The sequence below is a fragment of the Gobio gobio genome (genome assembly GCF_949357685.1).
Source record: "Gobio gobio genome assembly, chromosome: 6".
Taxonomy (NCBI): domain Eukaryota; kingdom Metazoa; phylum Chordata; class Actinopteri; order Cypriniformes; family Gobionidae; genus Gobio; species Gobio gobio.
The window spans coordinates 7066664-7087793 of NC_137102.1; the positions used below are offsets into that span (position 1 = coordinate 7066664).

Genomic DNA, 21130 nt, shown 5'->3' on the forward strand with positions numbered 1-21130 from the left:
ACGTAGTGCAAGCCTAGGGTTCGGTGGAAAAAAATTCTAAGGTTCGGCAGAAACCCAATCCCGCCAAAAAGCCCAATATTCGTCCGAATTAGACCCCGAATCCTGGATTCGGTGCATCTCTAGTTTTCATCAGTTCATTTATCTACGGGTCACTACATTACAGATTTCTGCTCATTCAAAACCAGAGACAGATAACTGTAAGCAGATAAGAACTGTAAAATTACATTTGTTTGAATTAGTGCTGGGCAAATTAACGCTTTAACACGAGCGATTAATGTTTTCATTTTAACGCATTAAAAATATTTAACACAATTAACGCAGCGTCCATTTTTATATCCATTTTTGCCCAGTGTTACATTATATGATCACACTCTTATTAATGTCAATTATAGAGCACTTGGTGCCCTACGCGCACATCGAGTACTCTTTCGCTCTTGAACAAAAAATAACAACAGAGAATTTTGCCAAAATGCCAGTTTTGTTGAGGTTTCTCATATTAGGAGTCTTAAATTTGTTAAATAACGTCTTAAATGAACATGAAAATGAGATGCGCGTGACAGCGCGTCAGATCCACGTCATGTTCGGCAGTGGCTGATCTTAAAGTGACCGCAGCACTGATGATGTCTGTCATTAATGTCCATCAAACAAAAGGAACATAATTTTTTTTTAGGTTTAATGATGATTAATCTACATGTAATTTATTATTTAAGCAGTTAAGAAAGGTGTCGATAACTTTATTCAATTTCTGTGTAGACTATGTCTAACAGGGAAGACCATGGGTAATATAACATTTATTATAATGGGTTAATATAAAGATTATTTTAAAGTTCAATTAAATTAAAAGTTATTTTTTAAAGCCTAATAAATGTGGAAATTGGTAGCTTTTTTATAACGTCATTAAATGTTTCATAGAGACTTTACACTGTGTGCAGAATTATTGGGCACGTTGATTTTCTTATCATATTTTTTTTCCAGGCACATTTTACCAATTCCAAACCACATTAAACTTAATAAATACAATTTGTTTTGTATTTAATCATTTATAAGTGATATATAATTGTTCACGAAGGCTGGAAATGAAAAACACCGTATATTCAGGTGTGCAGAATTATTTGTGCTTTCTTTTACAGATAAAATGAGCCAAAAAAAGAGATTTAACTCAGACTGAAAAGTCACAAATTATCAAATGCCCATGAGGATACAATACTAATGCAATACTAGATATTGCAGTTAAGGCATGACCATTGCAGGGTTCTTGCAGGTTTCAGAAAGTCAAATTTAAGACCTTTTTAAGACATTTTAAGACCATAAAGATTGAAATTTAAGACCTATACGACGCATTACCAAAATTATTTAAATCAAAGAAATAATAAAAAAAGCAATAAAGCAATGACATTAGTAACCCTCCACAGCCAACAACGTGCCAAATGCCCAAAAACTTAGGCCCAAAATGAAAATAGGCTAAAACAAACTTGACCTCAAATAGAATAGATTACAAAACAGCATATTAATAGCCTAATAAAGATTGAACAGGGGATGCTCTAGGGAGATAGGATAAACTAGGGATGCACGATTTGGGGAAGATATCCAATTGCGATTATTCTGGTTAAAATGCAAATGTTTTTTTGTTTTTTTTTTACAAATGAAAAGTGTATGGATATAACATTTTATATATTAATGTTTATATATTAACAAGACTAATAATAATGATTATATTCAATAAATACAAATATTTAACAAAATTAGAAATACTACTATTACAATAACATTTTAATTATTAAAAAATTTAAAATAGAGTATTTAAGAATAAATATAACAATAATAATACTAATAAAATAACATTTATATTTTACAGAAAACTTATTTTACAAAAAAAAACCTGCTGGGTTACCTGTTAATATGCAGACAGCCTATGACTAAAAACCATTTGAAAGGTCTAAAGGTTTATTGTAAAAAATAAAATAAAAAAATAAAGAAATTCTGTGCTTTTTATCTGTGATATAAATTTTTTAAAGTCTATGTACTTAATATGAAATATGAGCCTCTTATGCATCCACTGTGGGGGAAAAACTGTACATTGGAGAAAAACATATGGGTTGTCATATAAATTTATTTAGAGAGAAGTATTATTTTTCATATTTGTTACCCAAACTTTCATTCATACTGTAAGCCAGAGGGCGCCCTCGAGCAGAAACTCCACATTAGCCTCAGAGAAGTAATCCTTAGCCCAAATGTGAAGCTAGCGATGTAGGATAAACTGAAGATAGAAACGCTTTGACTGATGAAACGAAGACAATAAACACGACTGCATCAAGCTATGGTGTATTTGAGTTCTTCAAGCCTTCACTATTGTCATAATTATAAGGTATGCAGTGCTGATTGAGTGCAGACTTTATCCCTGTTTAGAATAATATAAAACAATGCATGTCTGCCTCATTCTGTCCAGAAAAAATACAACGTTATTAAATGTAGACGTATTTCGCGGGCAGGTAATTGCATTTATCACGGGATTTGTAGTTTTATCACCGAGTACGTGTACCAACACCCCCAGAAAGAACTACAACACCCCGAACGAACGCTCTGGGGGCGGAGCAAAGACTCTAGAGCTCCGCTTTCGCGATTCGATACTTTTTTGCTACAGTGTAACGTTAATAACTTTCTGCAGCCAGCATTTCTGGAAATGAACGAGGATAACACTTTTTTTAAGACCTAACTAAATTAAATTTAAGACCTCGGGTGAAAATCTGGCCGTTTTTAAGACATTTTAAGGCCTTAAATTTAAAAAATAAAATTTTAGACATTTTAAGACCCCGCGGGAACCCTGCCATTGGACAGTGAAATGCTCATTGGGTCAGCAGGATCAGACAAAAACAGGTGGCGAAGAAAAGACACATGTTAACCGCAAAATAATAAACAATTAAGGAACCCTTTAGTCTCCAGCCCCACCATTTTACTGAACTGTAACCTTAACCTGGAGTCTCCAGAAGTGCAAGGTGTCAGGATCTCAGAGACTTAAGTTAGGTAAAGAATCTGATGTGGTGTTGGTCCTTCAAGAGTCATTCTCAACCTATCTGTCTATAAAGCCTACAAAAAAGTCTTCTGTATTCACAATTTATTTATTATTCAAGTAATTTTTTTAGGATTCTTTACCTAACTTAAGTCTCTGAGATCCTGACACCTTGCACTTCTGGAGACTCCAGGTTAAGGTTACAGTTCTGTAAAATGGTGGCACTGGAGACTAAAGGGTTCCTGAGGGTTTCACACTTAATTCTTCTTTTCTCCGCCATATGTTTTTGTCTGATCCTGCTGACCCAATGAGCATTTCACTGTCCAATGGTCACGCCTTAACTGCAATGTAGTAATTTGAGTTAAATCTCTTTTTTGGCTCATTTTATCTGTAAAAGAAAACGTGCCTAATAATTCTGCACACCTGAATATAAGGATCAGAAAATCTATGTGCCTAATAATTCTGCACACAGTGTAGTATCAGTGATACTGGCCTTCATTCATAAAAAGATGCCATTACGACAAATGTTTTAAATAGGCTGTCTTTAAATTGTTTCTTCATTAATTTGGAGAGTAACTGAAATTATTACAATTAGTGTTTGACCGATATATCGGGCCGATAATTGATTTTTACGTGTATCGGCATTGGCCGATACAAGGCTGCTGCGTTCGCCGATATTTTTTCCCCTGCATTATTTACAGACAGGCGTCCACAGGGCAGCTCTCACCGTCTTCAAACTGTCTTGCTCTCCCTCCCTCGCGCATATTAATCAAAATCAATTGAGAATTGACACGATGGTAAAAGTTCGAGAGACTGAAGTTTCACGTGGAGCATTGGGAGATTTTTTTCCTGAATTACCACTGGTGTAACCATTAAATGACTAGGTTGTAAATAGTTTTAAAATTAAGTATAGGACAGTCAGTGTGCACTTTATTATAATGCTTGCTTGTTGATACTGTGTGCAATAGTGTAATTATTTTATTTATGCTTAAATATTTATTTTCAGAATTTATTTTCACCACTGAACTCTTTTTTTCTTGTTCTACCTCACCTGTTTTTACTATTTGTTAAATATTGTTTTTTTTTAGTTCAATAAATGTTCCTTTTTTAAATTATCATCATGATCATTGTGTCATTTTTATGATGTAAATTGAGGGAGCAAAAGCAGTATCGGCTCAAGAATATCGGCAGCCCGTATCGGTCATCGGCTAAGGCTGATGGAAAAAAAATCGCTATCGGCACTAAAAAAAATCCATATCGGTCGATCCCTAATTACAATATCAAAATACTAAAAACTCCAATGTGTTTTAATAGCGATTAATCATGATTAATTACAGAAAAATTTGATTAATTAGTTAATTTTTTAACCATTTTAGTTTGAATGCATTAGAGAGAGCGATTGCGTGTGCGAATAAGTGCTACCTGTTCAAAACGTGCTTTCACCCGATTATATTCAGTAGGTGTAGAAGGTACAAAACAATTCCTTGAACTATAACATCCTGCTCATGTCCATCGCCGTCATCATAACCTTTACATTCTTTCTGATTTGAGTGATCCATCTGTATCAAGCTAGTTAAATGTATTTAACGTGTGAGTTCTGGCTAAAAATACAGTGATGTTATGGGCCGTTGGCATGAATTGTACTCGTGATAGGTAGTGGAGCGCTCCCTTTTAGAAAATCTGGTCCTCAGGAAGATGGATGCTGTACCTAATATTGCACTGTTGAGTGTAGAGCAGACCGGCTCTCTCTGGATGGAGTCTAGCTGGTAGCCCACGGGGCTGTTCCATGGATCTGAGTATGCCAGCAAACTGAATGCATCCTACACGAATGGAGACATGGTATATATATCACTGGTCATTACCATCATAACCAAAAGACATTTTATACATTTCATAAATGTGATTAGTTACAAACAGCACCTCCATACAACTTGTGTATATTGATGGCAGTACCTTGAGCATCTTCTTATTGGCTGAGTTTTTTCCCCGCTCACGGCGCAAGTGTTCGCTCATGCTCTGAAGCTCTCGGCCGAACTGGATCATCCTCTCGATGGCGGCCTGGCTCCCACCGCACAACTGCCTCTTAGACTGAGTGCTATCCACTTCTGCGTACAAAGCATTTCATTCGCACTGGATTCATTTGCATAACACAATTGACCAAATGATTGGGAGTCACATGCAAAACATCAGTTTTGTAATACAAATCACACGAGGGAAAAAACCTTTGACCTCTTACTACAAATCTCATTGTAGAGACAGGAATTTAAAAGAAGCCCAATTATCCACTCACCCATATCTGCATCACAATCTTCCTGCTCTGTCCCATGTGTAGCGCTGCCATTCAGAAATCCATTTGAAGAGGATTCAGACACTCCGTTTGAGAAGTGATCAACCTCCATCTCTACCTCAGCACTGCTAGGAAGAGTCAACAAGAGATAACAGGTTTATTCTGTGCTGTACAGTTATGTTCTTATATAATTTGCCCTTCGGTATTAAAGTTGCGATCAAACCAGAAATAGTGACAGATCTTTTTTCTGTATTGTGACGAACATCAGACTGTAACAGATTATTAAAAAAGAAAAAATGGTGGGAGGGGACTTGATTCTATCGATCGGTTTTGATTTTGAGATGTGGCCGTTGCCAATGAATGAATGAATGAATGCAAGCTTGAAGTTGATTGTGGAGAAGGGTTTACACAAACTAAATGATTGGAGAAGCAGGGCATCCGTCATGTCATTTCACCGGAAGATCCAGACTTTTTGATTAAACAATACAAGGTCAAAAATTATTTAATAAAAACAATTAATTTGTGCAAATGCTTATTCACAATTACATATCGTCGCTGCCCGATGAAACTCACGCATGTCCAAAACGGTTACTTTTCAGGAAGTTAAAAAAAGACCGTATTTCAAAAGCAGTTGAATGTAGCGTTGTCATACTTGGTACGGCATCTTTACATGTAACCATATTCTTGCCAGTGTAATGATATAATCCACATTTGACCAAAATTGAGTTTAAATGGACATACGTGCATATTTTACAGTAACGGTGGTCGATACGCGTTCTTCCGATCATTAATTAGAATGGCCAAGTGGCGTTTCATATTGACAGAGGATTACGTGCTGGACATTCTCAGCCTCTGGCAAGCGGTGATCGCAGTATGAGTGAGGCATGTTCTAGTGACAATCATGACAGTAGCATTACAGGCTATAATTTGATCAGTTTGACTAAGAAAAAAAAAAGTTTGAATCTTATCAATGAGACCGAGTTCATTTACATACTAGCAAGCAAACTAATCTGTGAAGAACTAGATTAGAACTAAACTGTGGAGAGCTTCAATCTCGTACTTTCGGCTATCCAGTGCTGAGCTTCGATGAAACTTCACGAGACCGGCGAGATGCTTCCACAGGGCGGGAGATACGCGGCGTGATTGACAGCTTTGACACCAAATGGATATACGTGAAAATCAGATGACATGATTTCACAACTTTTCATTGGCCATTTAGATATGTGAAGCATACTGTATACGGAAATGAACCTGGACATTCAATCCGTCGAAAAATCTCAAAATCGGCAAAATGGACATACGTGGTTTTCATCGGACAGCGACGATATATAACATACATTTACAAAATATATATGGTAAATTTTGCTTTCATATCATCTTTACATGGATATTTCGATGTGCTTAAACACAGACATACCTCACGGTGGTCTGCTGGCCCCGACTGCCATTCAGGACACCAAGCTCTGGACTTGGCAGGGCAGGGGGACAAGACTTGTGACTGTGGGTCGAGGTGTGGCCTTTACTTGATGAAACTCCATTACAGTAATTACTATCAAAACCTGGAGACAGATGGAAAAATAAATGATCAGCGATAACTTCTCCTATTAATGCTCAATGGTTCATTCTGGTCTAGGTTAAGCCATTTTTGACTCCAAAGTCCCCTTATGTCCAAGACAATATTTGAAGGCCCTTCTATCTAAGCTGATATGTACCGCTGATACTTCAGTTGTAATACACTATATTGCCAAAAGTTTTGGGACGTCTGCCTTAACATGCGAATTACCTTTAATTACATATTTTTTAATCCGTTTTTTAATATGGAGTTGGCCCACCCTTTGCAGCAATAACCGCTTCAACTCTTCTGGGAAGGCTGTCCACCAAGGTTTAGGAGTGTGTTTATGGGGATTCTTCTAGAAGCGCATTTGTGAGGTCAGGCACTGATGTTGGACGAGAAGGCCTGGCTCTCAGTCTCCGCTCTAATTCATCCCAAAGCTGTTCTATCGGGTTGAGGTCAGGACTCTGTGCAGGCCAGTCAAGTTCCTCCACACCAAACTCGCTCATCCATGTCTTTATGGAGCGACGCTTTGTGCACTGGTCAGTCATGCTGGGACAGGAAGGGGCCGTCCCCAATGTGTTCCCACAAAGTTGGGAGCATGAAATTGTCCAAAATGTCTTGGTATGCTGAAGCATCAGGAGTTCCTTTCACTGGAACTAAAGTGCCAAGCCCAACCCCTGAAAAACAACCCAACACCATAATCCCCCCACCACCAAACTTTACACTTGGCACAATGCAGTCAGGCAAGTAACGTTCTCCTGGCAACTGTCAAACCCAGAATCGTCCATCGGATTGCCAGGCAGGAAATCATGATTTTGCATTGCACTTGGTGATGTAAGGCTTGGATGAGCTGCTTGGCCATGGAAACCCATTCCATGAAGCTCTACACACTGTTCTTGAGCTAATCTGAAGGACACACGAAGTTTGGAGGTCTGGAGCTATTGACCCTAAGCATGCGCTGACCCCGCTCTGTGATTTTACGTGGCCCATCACTTCATGGCTGAGTTGCTGTTGTTCCCAATTGCTTCCACTTTGTTATAACACCACTAACAGTTGAGCGTGAAATATTTAGTAGTGAGGAAATTTCACAAATGAACTTTGCACAGGTGGGAACCTATCACAGTACCACGCTTGAGTTCTCTGAGCTCCTGAGAGCGGCCCATTCTTTCACAAATGTTAGTAGAAGCGTCTGCATGCCTAGTGCTTGATTTATACACCTGTGGCCATGGAAGTGATTGAACACCTGAATTCAATGATTTGGAGGGGTGTTGTAAGTGTGTGTGTAGTGCACATGCCTGTCTGGTAGGCCTGGGAGCTGCTGGCTTTGTGAACAGGGCTGTTGAAGAGGCGAGGGGAGCCTGGGTAACTATCCTGTGACTTAGGGCTCCTCCCACCGAGACACCTGACCTCACTGTCAGTTCCATTCACCATCTCAATGAACTGCCGGACTCTGGAAAGAGATATAGATCCATCATGTATACAGTGTCTTCACTTTATGTATACAGTGTCCATTCTTGTAAAGCTGCACATATCACACTCACTTCAACATGAAGAGGAGGTCTGGGTTTCTCTCTAACAGGCTGGGATAAAGTTGTTGAGTGGTCTCTATAGCCTCTCCCATTCTGCCGGACAGGACCAGCTTCTGGATCTCTGCAATCACAAGCCATTACTCAGCATTGAGTTCACCCTTGAAAACATGCATTGATGAATCATTCAGAATTAGACCAGGAACTATGTATTACTATTGTAACGTTTGGCCCTATAGGGACTGAAAAACTGCAACTGTTTTTTGCTGTAGAACATTGTTTTCGTGGTAACAATTTACAATAAGGTTGCATTAGTTAATGCATTAGTTAACATGAACTAACCATGAACACTAATGCTGAACACGCTCTGTTCAGCATTAGTTAATCTTTGTTAACGTTAGTTAATAAAAATCCAGCTGTTCATGGTTTGTTAATGTTAGTTCACAGGGCATTAACTAATGTTAACAAGATTTTAATAATGCATTAGTAAATGTTGAAATTAACATTAATAAAGATAAATAAATGATTTATAAGTGCAGTTCATTATTAACTAATGAACCTTATTGTAAAGTGTTACCGTTTTTGTTGTGTTTCGACTCTGCATGACTGCGGATGAATATGGTTATCCTACTGCTCATAAAATATTCACTACTAGGATTAAGAGATATAACCAGTTTAGATGGAAAGCATCTAAGGCTGACCCATTAATAGACATCTTTGAAAGTAAATTCCAGCTCAGCGCAGCAACAACCCATAATGAAATGACCCGTTACAATAGATCATTCATTACAGTGAACTCTGTTAGTGAGCTACATATGGCAATTTATCTGTTCAATAAAGTACCTCATATTCAACTATTGAGTAATAAAAATGCCATCTCTCCATCGCCTAATTTCGCGCGGGAACATTTTTTTCTCCGAAAACCAGATTCTCGATTTATTAGGAGCTCTCTCATATTCCCTTTTTGCAAGCAGACGCTCTTTGTCCTGAGGTTTTTTTTTTTTTTTAAACAAGTGATTCCACAGAGGTTAGAGATTTAGCTGCTCCATTTTGTGGGATTAAAAATGTAGGAATCGGTTTAAGATCGGCTGATCCTACATCCTGACATAACATCACATGAAAACTAAGGTGAACTGAACTGGGCATTCAGTGTGAACATGACGACATCAGTTTACTGATTAGATTCAATAAAGCCTCCAGTGAGGGGGTTGTGTCAGTTTTTGATCTTCCTACTGAGACTGACTGTTGTGTTGTTTACATGTCTTCATGTTTAAATATTCACATGTCTATAACACTAGTGACCAGGTGGTGCTTAAAACATTTGGTCTGTTTGATCTCACTCAGGGGTAACTTCCTCATTGTCTTTAGATGCTTTTGTTTTAGTGATTCACCTCTAAGGCTGTGTGTAAGGTCAACACCTTTAAAAGGGATAGTTCACCCAAAAATGAAAATTAACTCACCCTCAAGTCATCCTAGGTGTATGACATTCTTCTTTCAGACGAATATAATCTGAGTTATATTAAATATGTTCTGGCTCTTCCAAGCTTTATAATGGCAGTGATTGTTGCTCTGTTTTTGAAGTCCATAAAAGTGCATCTATCAATCTTAAAAGTGCATCTATCCATCATATAACTGCTCCACATGACTCCGGGGGGTTAATAAAGGCCTTCTGAAGCGAAGTAGCGCGTTTATGTAAGAAAAATATCCATATTTAGAACTTTATAAAGTAAATTATCTATCGGAAAAAAACGTAACTGGTGTGCAATGTCAGACGTAGCTTAAGCATTTTGAACTGCGAGAGGCACTACACTTTCCTGAATACGGAAGGCGATCTGGTGGAAGCTAGATCGTTCACATTATAAAGTTTTATATATATATATATATATATATATATATATATATATATATATATATATATATATATATATATATATATATATATATATATATATATATATATATATATATATATATATATATATATATATATATCGATATATATATTATATATATATATATATATATATATATATATATATCGATATTTTTAAGCTGGGAAGAGCCAGGACATTTTTAATATAACTCTGACTTTATTCGTCTGAAAGAAGAATGTCATACACACCTAGGATGACTTGAGGGTGAGTAAATCATGGGCTAATTTTCAATTTTGGGTGAACTATCCCTTTAAGGACTGCCCACTGAATGCCTATAAAATACAATGTACAGCTCCCGTAGTCGGACTTGATGACAGCAGCGACCAAACAGCACGTTCTCAATAAAGAATCCTGCTGAAGATACAACCTCCTGTCTCCTGGTCTTTGCTTCTGAATTTCCTACAATGTCAACCTTTCTCGCTCGTTTTGACATCTAACCTATGCCACTCACATGTGGCATAGAAGCCGGAGCAACTTTTCTCTATCTGTGAATATGACGAGACGTGCACAAACAATATGTACCGCAATATGTGACATATGTACCGCATTTTTCGCGCGAAAAAGCATCCCACTCTCAAAAATATAAACACTTATAATGGGCTAACTATAGTGAATCAGAGTAAGACAAAACACATTTTGGAAGAATAATTGATGGTGTATTGTATATTTAAATTCTTTTGAACAAAAAGATACATAGTCAGTGGCGTACTGCAAATCCGCATCTGTGCTTGAAATAAAGCGTTTTTTTTATATAATATACTGTTCATAATATTAATTATATGCCTATAATTCATTGCATTATAGACCTAAATGTTTTCCTAAAGAATTTTCAATGAGAAGTAATATCCAAATGTTTTATTATCCTCACAGTGCGTCATTCCTGCATGTAGTTATGCGCTGTGATTATTATTGAGGGACACATTTATTGTAATATTAATTTCATAATAAAAGTAACCTAATAATAATAATAGGCTTAATAATAAGAATAATATAGCAGGCCTACATTAATTGGAAATGCCAAATTTAATATCGCCAGTATGTGATGCTTTCGACAATATCTCTGGCTATCGTTGATACATGATGCATGGGCACCATCCAGCTACGCCACTGTACATAGTGCACCTTTAATGGTGCGTTCACACCAGACGCGAATGAAACGTTAAGCACGAGTGATTTACATGTTAAGCCAATGCAAAGACAAGAATAGACATTTTGCGATTCGCGCGAATGACACAGCGAATTGAGCGTTTCATGTGAGTTGAAAAATTGGCGAATATTCGCGCCGCGTTAACTAATCATGAGCTTCCTCTAGTAGTGACAACAATGAGGACAAAATCATATGTGGATACCCGGAGCTGTACGATACATCTTCGTACTTTACAGAAACAGGAATAAAAAGGATCTTGCTTGGAAGAAAGTCCAATTTGAGCTAATATATATATATATATATATATATATATATCTTGCAGTTGATGGATATTTGTGGGATGCACATCCAGGGCACGAAGCTCCCGTTCCACCACATCCCAAAGATGCTCTATTGGGTTGAGATCTGGTGACTGTGGGGGCCATTTTAGTCCAGTGAACTCATTGTCATGTTCATGCTCATTGTTTGTGACATGGTGCATTATCCTGCTGGAAGTAGCCATCAGAGGATGGGTACATGGTGGTCATAAAGGGATGGACATGGTCAGAAACAATGCTCAGGTAGGCCGTGGCATTTAAACGATCCCCAATTGGCACTAAGGGGCCTAAAGTGTGCCAAGAAAACATCCCCCACACCATTACACCACCACCACCAGCCTGCACAGTGGTAACAAGGCATGATGGATCCATGTTCTCATTCTGTTTACATCAAATTCTGACTCTACCATCTGAATGTCTCAACAGAAATCGAGACTCATCAGACCAGGCAACATTTTTCCAGTCTCAACTGTCCAATTTTGGTGAGCTCGTGCAAATTGTCGCCTCTTTTTCCTATTTGTAGTGGAGATGAGTGGTACCCGGTGGGGTCTTCTGCTGTTGTAGCCCATCCGCCTCAAGGTTGTGTGTGTTGTGGCTTCACAAATGCTTTGCTGCATACCTCGGTTGTAACGAGTGGTTATTTCAGTCAAAGTTGCTCTTCTATCAGCTTGAATCAGTCGGCCCATTCTCCTCTGACCTCTAGCATCAACAAGGCATTTTCGCCCACAGGACTGCCGCATACTGGATGTTTTTCCCTTTTCACACCATTCTTTGTAAACCCTAGAAATGGTTGTGCATGAAAATCCCAGTAACTGAGCAGATTGTGAAATACTCAGACCGGCCCGTCTGGCACCAACAACCATGCAACGCTCAAAATTGCTTAAATCTCCTTTCTTTCCCATTCTGACATTCAGTTTGGAGTTCAGGAGATTGTCTTGACCAGGACCACACCCCTAAATGCATTGAAGCAACTGCCATGTGATTGGTTGATTAGATAATTGCATTAATGAGAAATTTAACAGGTGTTCCTAATAATCCTTTAGGTGAGTGTATATATATATATATATATTACATATTGAGACTATAAGCTAGCTAAAGCCAGCAAATTGAGTTTATTTGCCGTATTTTAAAACAATCCATGTCAGCCATTTCGCAACGAGACTGGAGCCGCCTGGCAGAAGCCCCTTCCATGACGCGAATTCGCATCTGTTGTGAAGGGAATGTTATACGCGAATGAAGCGAATATCAGGCGCGAATGAAGCGAGTAATCTCAAAATGTTCACGCGTCCAACTACGCGCACAAGTCGTGTCTGGTGTGAACGCACAGTAAGAAAGTAAATTGTGTTAATTCTTGTTGATCTTAAATCAGACAGACCCAAAAGGCCTGACAAAGTCTGAACAGCCTATTTCTGTTGACTGGGGAGACTTACTCTGTCTATTTTTGATAGAAGCAAGTTCCTCATGTACGGCCTGGTCAGTTGATTTGGCAAAGGCCTCTGCGGTGGCACAGTAGCTGTGGTGAACCAGATAGGAGGCCACCATTCTGGGAAGACGGAAGAAAGCGAGTATAAGAATAAGCCAGAAAGAAAAATGGAGAAAGATGCAGAAAAAAATAAGCCACTAGCACATACATTCATTAAATCTCGAAGGTTTTGAAAAGCAAACATTGGTAACAATGTTGACGTCAACATTACCAAAATACTCCAAATCAAAAGCACTCACTTCTGAATCATGGCCTGCCATTCTCCTTCTCTTTCCCCGATGGGGAAGCGGTCAATCTGGGCTTGGATCTTGGTTCTCCATTCACGCATGTAATCCTCAATATCAAAGACAAATGGATGCTGCCCAAAATTGGCGTCCACGACCTCCCCTGGGGTCTGAAGACCCACTGTGGGATACAGGTTGGGCTGAAAGCAAAATAAGCACATTTGACTAAATCTGGATCGCAGTTGATTCAACTTTTTGTTAAGGATGTAAATGTAAGCACAATGTCTAAAGACTTTCTCATAAGACAACTGAGAGTAGCTTGAAGGAGATGATGGAAAACGGCTTGATTGCTTGTATCATAAAATAAAAACTATATTATCGCGACTATAAGGCATGAAGATTTTTTTAAAACCTTAAAATCATGATTTTCTGTAAAGCTGGTATGAAACAAAGTGTATTGTGAAAAGCGCTGTACAACATTTTTTGACTTATTGTCAAAAATGTGCCTTAGTTCATGTGTATCACAAGCGTTCAAACAGAGACGGATTAGAAAAAAAACATCAGATTTTAATCGGATTACAAATCAAAACTACAAAGTTTTTTCTTTCTTTCCTTTTTCAACACCATGCCAGCTATTTTCAGTTATTGAAAAATAAAACTAAATAAAAAAATCTTCAGACTAACTTTGGATTGACTTGGGTTATCAACAGAATAAGTATTAAAGTCCAGAAAAATATGTCTAATGGACAGACAACGACAAGATGAACACTTTCTCCTGATTGTAGAAATGTGTGTGTGAGTCTTGGGTGTCCTATCCGGCATCATGTGTAAACTACTTGATCAAACTACATAATTGAAATGTTGCTTCTCGGTCAGGTCAGGGGGCAGAGGCACATATTAGTCATTTTGTGATGCTTTCTGGAGAACAACTCTGAGAGGATATGTGCTCATGGTCCAATAGAGAGAAAGGTCAGGGCTACTAAACTGACATACTTCACAGAAGTACTCAGAGTAACATGAATGCTGGTCAACAGCCAACTGTGTTTTCTGCTCAATGGATTATTGTTTTAGCCCCAAACAGGCCTCTGTTCAGCCAGCGAGAGAAATGCTGTCAGTACAACATCTTGAATGATGAAGGAAGGAAAGGCAAAAGAATAGCAAAAGGCTTCCTCTCTACAACATCTAAAAATGGAAGACTATTACAACAATGAGAAATATACAACGGATCAATAACCACATGACCTTCAGTCAGAGAAAACAAAAACAAATCTGTTAAGCTGCTAATGATGCGACTTGATATTTTTATAAAACACATGAACATATATTGGAATGTAAAACAAATATATTTATCGGAGAATACACTACATAAAAGATAATATTATAAAACACAAAATATACAATACTGTTTCAAAAGTTTGGGGCCAGTAAGATTTTATTTTATTCAGTAAGGACACATTAAATTGAAAGGTGACAGTAAAGATTTTTATCAAAATGCTGTTCCTTTGAACTCTCTATTCATCAAAAAATCCTGAAAGAAAAATGTATCACGATTTCCACAGAAATATAAAGCAACAAAACATTGATAATAATCCAAATCAGCAGATTAAATTGATTTCTGAAGGATCATGTGACATTGAAGCCTGGAGGAATGATGCTGAAAATTCAGCTTTGCCATCACAGGAATACATTACATTTTAAATTGTAATATTAAATCACAATAATACAGTTTTTACTGTATTTTTGATCAAATAATTACATCCTTAACCAGCATAAAAATCATTAAATCTCACCAAAACCAAACTTTTGAATAGTATGGTATAATATGGCAACAAAATCTTAACTTCAGTATCAGAGGTGATTAAAAAAAAACAACTTACCGGTAAATCTGTAAAAGCTATCCCTGAAAAAAAGAAGAAAAAAAAGAAATTGAATATAAATTCAATATAAAATGTGCGCATACATGGTGTGTTAATAGCCACAACTGATTAATACCTCCCATAAACTCCTAAATCATCCTAAATTAAATATCTTCCATTCCTAGAGATGCGTAATGTTAAAATGCCCACTTAATTGATGGAGGAGGCTAGACTGGGTAAACCCAGCCTGATCTGCCGGCGATTTGATTTCGCCCTGCAACTCAGTCTGGAAACCTGTACATTCATTTCTACTGCTTCTGTTACACTTTTGCGGGAACCAATCACAGACTGGCTTATCCACCTGGCCCGCTATTGGAGGGATTATCACGATGACGGATAGAGAAGCGATGGGTCGTTGCCCGTTTATCACGCCTCTTGTGGTCTGATTGGTTGAACGGACTATCCAATTGCGTACAGTCATTTGAATTATGCGCGTTTATCACGCCTCTTGTGGTCTGATTGGTTGAATGACTATCCAATTGCGTACAGTCATTTGAATTATGCGCGTTTATTACGCCTCTTGTGGTCTGATTGGTTGAAGGACTATCCAATTGCGTACAGAGTCATTTGAATTATGCGCGTTTATCACACCTCTTGTGGTCTGATTGGTTGAAGGACTACCCAATTGCATACAGTCATTTGAATTATGCACGTTTATTACGCCTCTTGTGGTCTGATTGGTTGAAGGACTATCCAATTGCGTACAGAGTCATTTGAATTATGCGCGTTTATCACACCTCTTGTGGTCTGATTGGTTGAAGGACTACCCAATTGCGTACAGTCATTTGAATTATGCGCGTTTATCACGCCTCTTGTGGTCTGATTGGTTGAAGGACTACCCAATTGCGTACAGAGTCATTTGAATTATGCGCGTTTATCACGCCTCTTGTGGTCTGATTGGTTGAAGGACTACCCAATTGCGTACAGTCATTTGAATTATGCGCGTTTATCACGCCTCTTGTGGTCTGATTGGTTGAAGGACTACCCAATTGCGTACAGAGTCATTTGAATTATGCTCGTTTATCACGCCTCTTGTGGTCTGATTGGTTGAAGGACTATCCAATTGCGTACAGAGTCATTTAATTTATGCTCGTTTATGCTCGCGTGTGCAGTAGAAAATACAGAGCAGACTCCGCAGAACAATGTTCAATCTTAAATGAACGAGAGCAAGAGCATCAACAACGAGCTTCGTTCAGTTACGGTAGCCGTTGGCAGCACTGTTGATTTCGTGGTGTAGAAACAAAATGACAATGTCACTAAAGAAGTGTGTTTGTGGTTGAAAGGGATAAATCACCAACTTCAGCTTCCCAAATAACCCAGCGTTAAGGAAACAGTGGATGCAGTTTGTTTTTCCGGAGTTCTGCAAGTGTGTGTGTGTTTGTTCCCGGTCATGAGTGGAAACTGAAGGCGGTGAATGAAACTGCATCAAATGTGTGTTTTGTTGGCAATCGGATATAGCATATATAGTGTGAACAACACGAACATATAGTGAATCGAAAGTTATCCAGGGAGAGTGTGAGTGTGTGTGTGTGTGTGCTCGTGATTCTTTAGCTCCGCCCACTGCACGCTAGGGCTGTGCGATATTGAAGATAAATGCGATATCCTTGTTAAATAATGCGATATTCGATACGATATTGCTTTAAGTGTGTAAAATCTATTTCTTTCCCCAACTGATATATTTCACTTAAAGCATAACCGACTGTGTTTACATGAATACTCATCAAGACAGCCATTTTGACACAACTGTGTGAGTATTTGACAGTTCGAGTGTGTAACAAGACACAAAAAAAAAAAGAACGGCTTGTGCGCACGTTTCGGTGTGTGTGTCAGACAGCGCGAGACTGCAAGGAGTTGTTTTTCACAAGTTATTGTGTTTAATAACTCTTTTAAACGTCAAGCAAGTATCATAAGTAACAGTCGTGTTACGTAAAACGTACACTTTTCACAATGTTGAAGTAGCTTATTAAAATAATTTAGATATTGCGTGCCCTTGCGATATGTATATTGCGATATGTACATTTGCGATATTTCGATATATTGCGCAGCCCTACTGCACGCCTTCACGAGTTCAGCTATTTTCGGAAAGAATCGGTACAGCGTATCGGTCTTTTATAAATATGATAAACTAAAGACTCTTGGGAGATATGAAGGATGCAATCCTACTCAATAGATACTTAAGATTAACATGAGACTGGCAGACACTGTGTGTTATGTACCCTTTAATATGCAATTTAAACGTTTACTACCTAGACTGTGGCCATTTTTTGTGTAGAAACAGGTATTGTTGATGAGGTTCACACAGCAGCCAATCACATCGCCTGTTGTAAATGTGGGACCATAGGGCTGTCCAGTGCCAGAAGAGCAGAAGGAGTGGCCGTCGTCACCATGGTAGCCATATGAGTGTTTGTCCCAACCTAAGGACAGAACATTGGGCACATACTGTTGTTGTTTGGAAACAATGTATGCACTGCAAAAATACTAAGGAAAGAGCACTAAGCGTTCTAAACTCTTATCTCTCGGGCAAGCTGCAGACTCGCAGAGGAACCACCCAGAGTCTGTGAGCGTCAAAAAGGTGGAGGATCAAGTTAACATGCCCACTAATTACATCTAAACTTCAAACCCTGTCCATCTATAGTGGTTCAGAAACAGAATAGGAGTCCTAGATAGGCACAAACAACCTGAAAATATGACAGCTAATGGGTTACTCGTAATAAAAGTACAGTGACTTCTCAACATCTGAACGTCATTTTACCTGGAAGTCTGTTCATGTTGACACCTTGAGCTGACAAGCCAATCCCCATGTACCTGGTTACAAAAAACAACATTTATTTGATGTAAAAATCTGTATTAGAGAAGTTAAAATTGCTCATGCCAAAAATTCAAGGTGCACTCAGTAACTTTGTCCTACTTACAAAAGTTATCCCTAAAGAAATGAACAGTATGATTGAAAAATGTTGAAAATACTCCTACTTATGTGACACAGAATGTGTTATTTTAGTATAATTTTATGGTAAAACTTTACAATATAGTTTCATTAGTTAACTACTTTTGTTAACGTGAACTAATAATGAACAATTCTTCTACAGCATTTGTTAACATTAGTTAATGCATGATCTAACAATCGGCAATACATTTGTTACAGTATTTATTACTCTTTGTTAACTTTAGTTAATAGCTGTTCATTGCTTCTTAATGTTAATTAATACATTAACTAATGTTAACAAATGAGACCTTATTGTAAAGGGTTACACATTTTATTAATATTTTGAATGAGTTTTCATTTTTAAAATTTCCATATTCATTTTAATTTTAGTTTGTTTTAGTAATTTTGTTGTGTTTTTATTAGTTTTCGTTCCTTTTTTTTCAGTTTTAGCTATTTTCGCGCATCAAATTAAATGACATAAACAATGTTGCTTTGGCAACTAGCTGAAATAATAATAAAAGTTCCATCTCATTTTAATCATACTATACTATAATAACCCTGGACTGAATAAAAACTGTTTTATTTTACATGGTGCAGGTCACCTCATGAGGGCTGGTCCGAATATAATTTTTTTGAGCTTCGGTAGTAATCAACACCGAATATTCGTAGGGAGGGGGCTGAACATTTTCACTCTAATCCAGAGTCAGAAGCACATGCAAGCACACGCAGGCAGGGCTTATATGCTCTGCACTAGTGATACAAAACACATAGGTCTGTTATGTCCCAGTAAAATCTCACGTTTGAGTTAACAAGCTCCTATATTTCGCAATAGATTCATTTAAAGAACTGTACACACCGGGACGAATATCACGCGCGCTTATCGCCAGCGTTTTTCGTGCCGTTTTTCGGCGCGTCTTGAGTGTTCACACCCAAGCGATTTTCACTGGCGCTGCGCCGAGTGAACGTGCACATTCAGTCGATGCGCTCCCGGTACACAAGATGGTGCTGCGGCACTTTAAGCCTCTGACACTCGCTTGTCACACAGAAGGAGAAGAGAGACAGTATTTACGTGCTTGCCAAAACCATAGACATTTCAGTATATGGACAAAATCATTCACACACTTTTTGCTAACTGGCAAGCAGCATTAGCAGTTCATCTTCTTCTTTGTCTACTTACTACTTCTTCGTCGTATCAATGTGTGCTCGGCAAGACCGTTTTGCGCTTGAGCGCCACCAAGTCGTGTTTTACTGTCACTTCAGCAGCTCCAGGCACGTGAACAAAAGCACTGATCTCATTGGTCGGACAGTTTTTTATGCGCCGCGTCAAAATAAAAAAACGAACCCGAGGCGTTTTTTTAAAAATGAAGCTTTTACGCCTGCCGTTTTGCGCGCCGGTGTGAACACTCATATTGGCGCCCATTGTTTAGTCCCGAGGCGTTAAACGTCGGCGATAAACGCGTGCGAAAATCGTCCCGGTGTGAACAGGCCTTTAGATTGATAATAACGGGTAATAGGCTTGCTGCGATAGTCGGTGTTGCATCACTTGCCCACAGTGGCACCGCCCCCACAGTCGTTTAGATTTTTTTAATAGTAATATAATAATTTAGTTAAGTTAGAGAACAGGGTAACACTTTAGAATAATGGTCATTAGTTAACATTAGTTAACTACATTAGTTAACATTAACTAATAATGAACTGCACTTATAAAGCGTTTATTAATCTTTGTTAATGTTAATTTCAACATTTACTAATGCATTATTAAACAAACTCATGGTTAGTTCATGTTAGTTAATACATTAACTAATGTTAACTAATGACCATTATTCTAAAGTGTTACCGAGAACAGACACTACAAATAAAAACTGAACATATATGCTTAATATAGCGTGAGCCGAACGAGAGTCAGAGCACAAAAGATTTCATTCATCACGAGAGTTTAATTTAAGTGAGTTTTAACGCCTATTTAAGTGAGTATTTCATTTGACTGTTTTGTTGTTGTGTTTTTCATTAAAAATAATAGGCTAATGAACCCACCATTCAAGCAACCCGCCCCAGGATTGGCACTAATTCTAAACCGAAAGTAAAATGTGCACGGCCGCACTTCCATTCGTTCACGGCCGCACAGTGCGCACACATTTACTGGCGCGTTTTTAGTTCATCCCTGTAGAAGCTCAACTTCCATAGGAAGTCATTGAAAACACTCGCTTTGCTCCACTCCGTTATGAATGCCCGAGCGGCCGTGTGCATTTTACTTTCAGTTTAGAATTAACGATTTAAAAGCCCCCGTCGTGACACCGGTATTACCGGTGTTGTCGCGTCGATTAACCGGTGGGAAAATTTCCTCAGTTTCACATCGGGTAAAAAGGCTAATACATTTTGTTTATTTTATTCTATTTTCCACAATGTCAGATTTTATAGTGTAAACATATTCAAACGTGAATGAGAACCGTTGCGGAAAAAAAAAAGACGAATGCTAAAATTGAAAATCGAATACCAACCCACCCAGCGAATATTAGAATATTCTGGTCCAGCCCTATTGCCATGTTGAGATCACATGACCAGAACGACAATACTACTTTTATCTCAGTAAACCTCTCATTATCTGACATTTTCCCCTCACATAATAAATTAATCATTGCTGACTTCTAATTGAGCATTTCTACAAAGGTATTAGTAAATTAACTTTTGCATAATGCAACTTCAACGCCACTAGGTGCAAATATAAAATCCAAGACGACTGTTATAAAGCCCATTGCCACACCAACATAAAATTACTGAGTGCACATTTAAACGTTTCCATCAAAAAGTGAT

The 21130-nt window shown here is 38.1% G+C and overlaps 1 protein-coding gene across 4 annotated transcripts in view; it reads right to left on the bottom strand.

Moving 5' to 3' along the window:
* The window catches only part of ranbp9 (RAN binding protein 9), a 34571-nt gene that overhangs the window by 8295 nt on the left and 5146 nt on the right, over positions 1-21130 (bottom strand). Inside the window, exons 3-13 of one of the 4 annotated variants that reach the window (XM_079819631.1) lie at positions 18149-18201; positions 17643-17810; positions 15358-15380; positions 13496-13680; positions 13204-13316; positions 8391-8499; positions 8145-8299; positions 6712-6853; positions 5298-5419; positions 4961-5112; positions 4716-4827 (exon numbers count right to left, since the gene is read on the bottom strand). In XM_079819631.1, coding sequence (XP_079675757.1) covers positions 4716-4827; positions 4961-5112; positions 5298-5419; positions 6712-6853; positions 8145-8299; positions 8391-8499; positions 13204-13316; positions 13496-13680; positions 15358-15380; positions 17643-17810; positions 18149-18201 — 1334 coding nt within the window. Of the gene's footprint in view, positions 1-4715; positions 4828-4960; positions 5113-5297; positions 5423-6711; positions 6854-8144; positions 8300-8390; positions 8500-13203; positions 13317-13495; positions 13681-15357; positions 15381-17642; positions 17811-18148; positions 18202-21130 lie in introns of all 4 variants that reach the window. The other 3 variants (XM_079819633.1, XM_079819632.1, XM_079819630.1) reach the window with 3 other exon arrangements.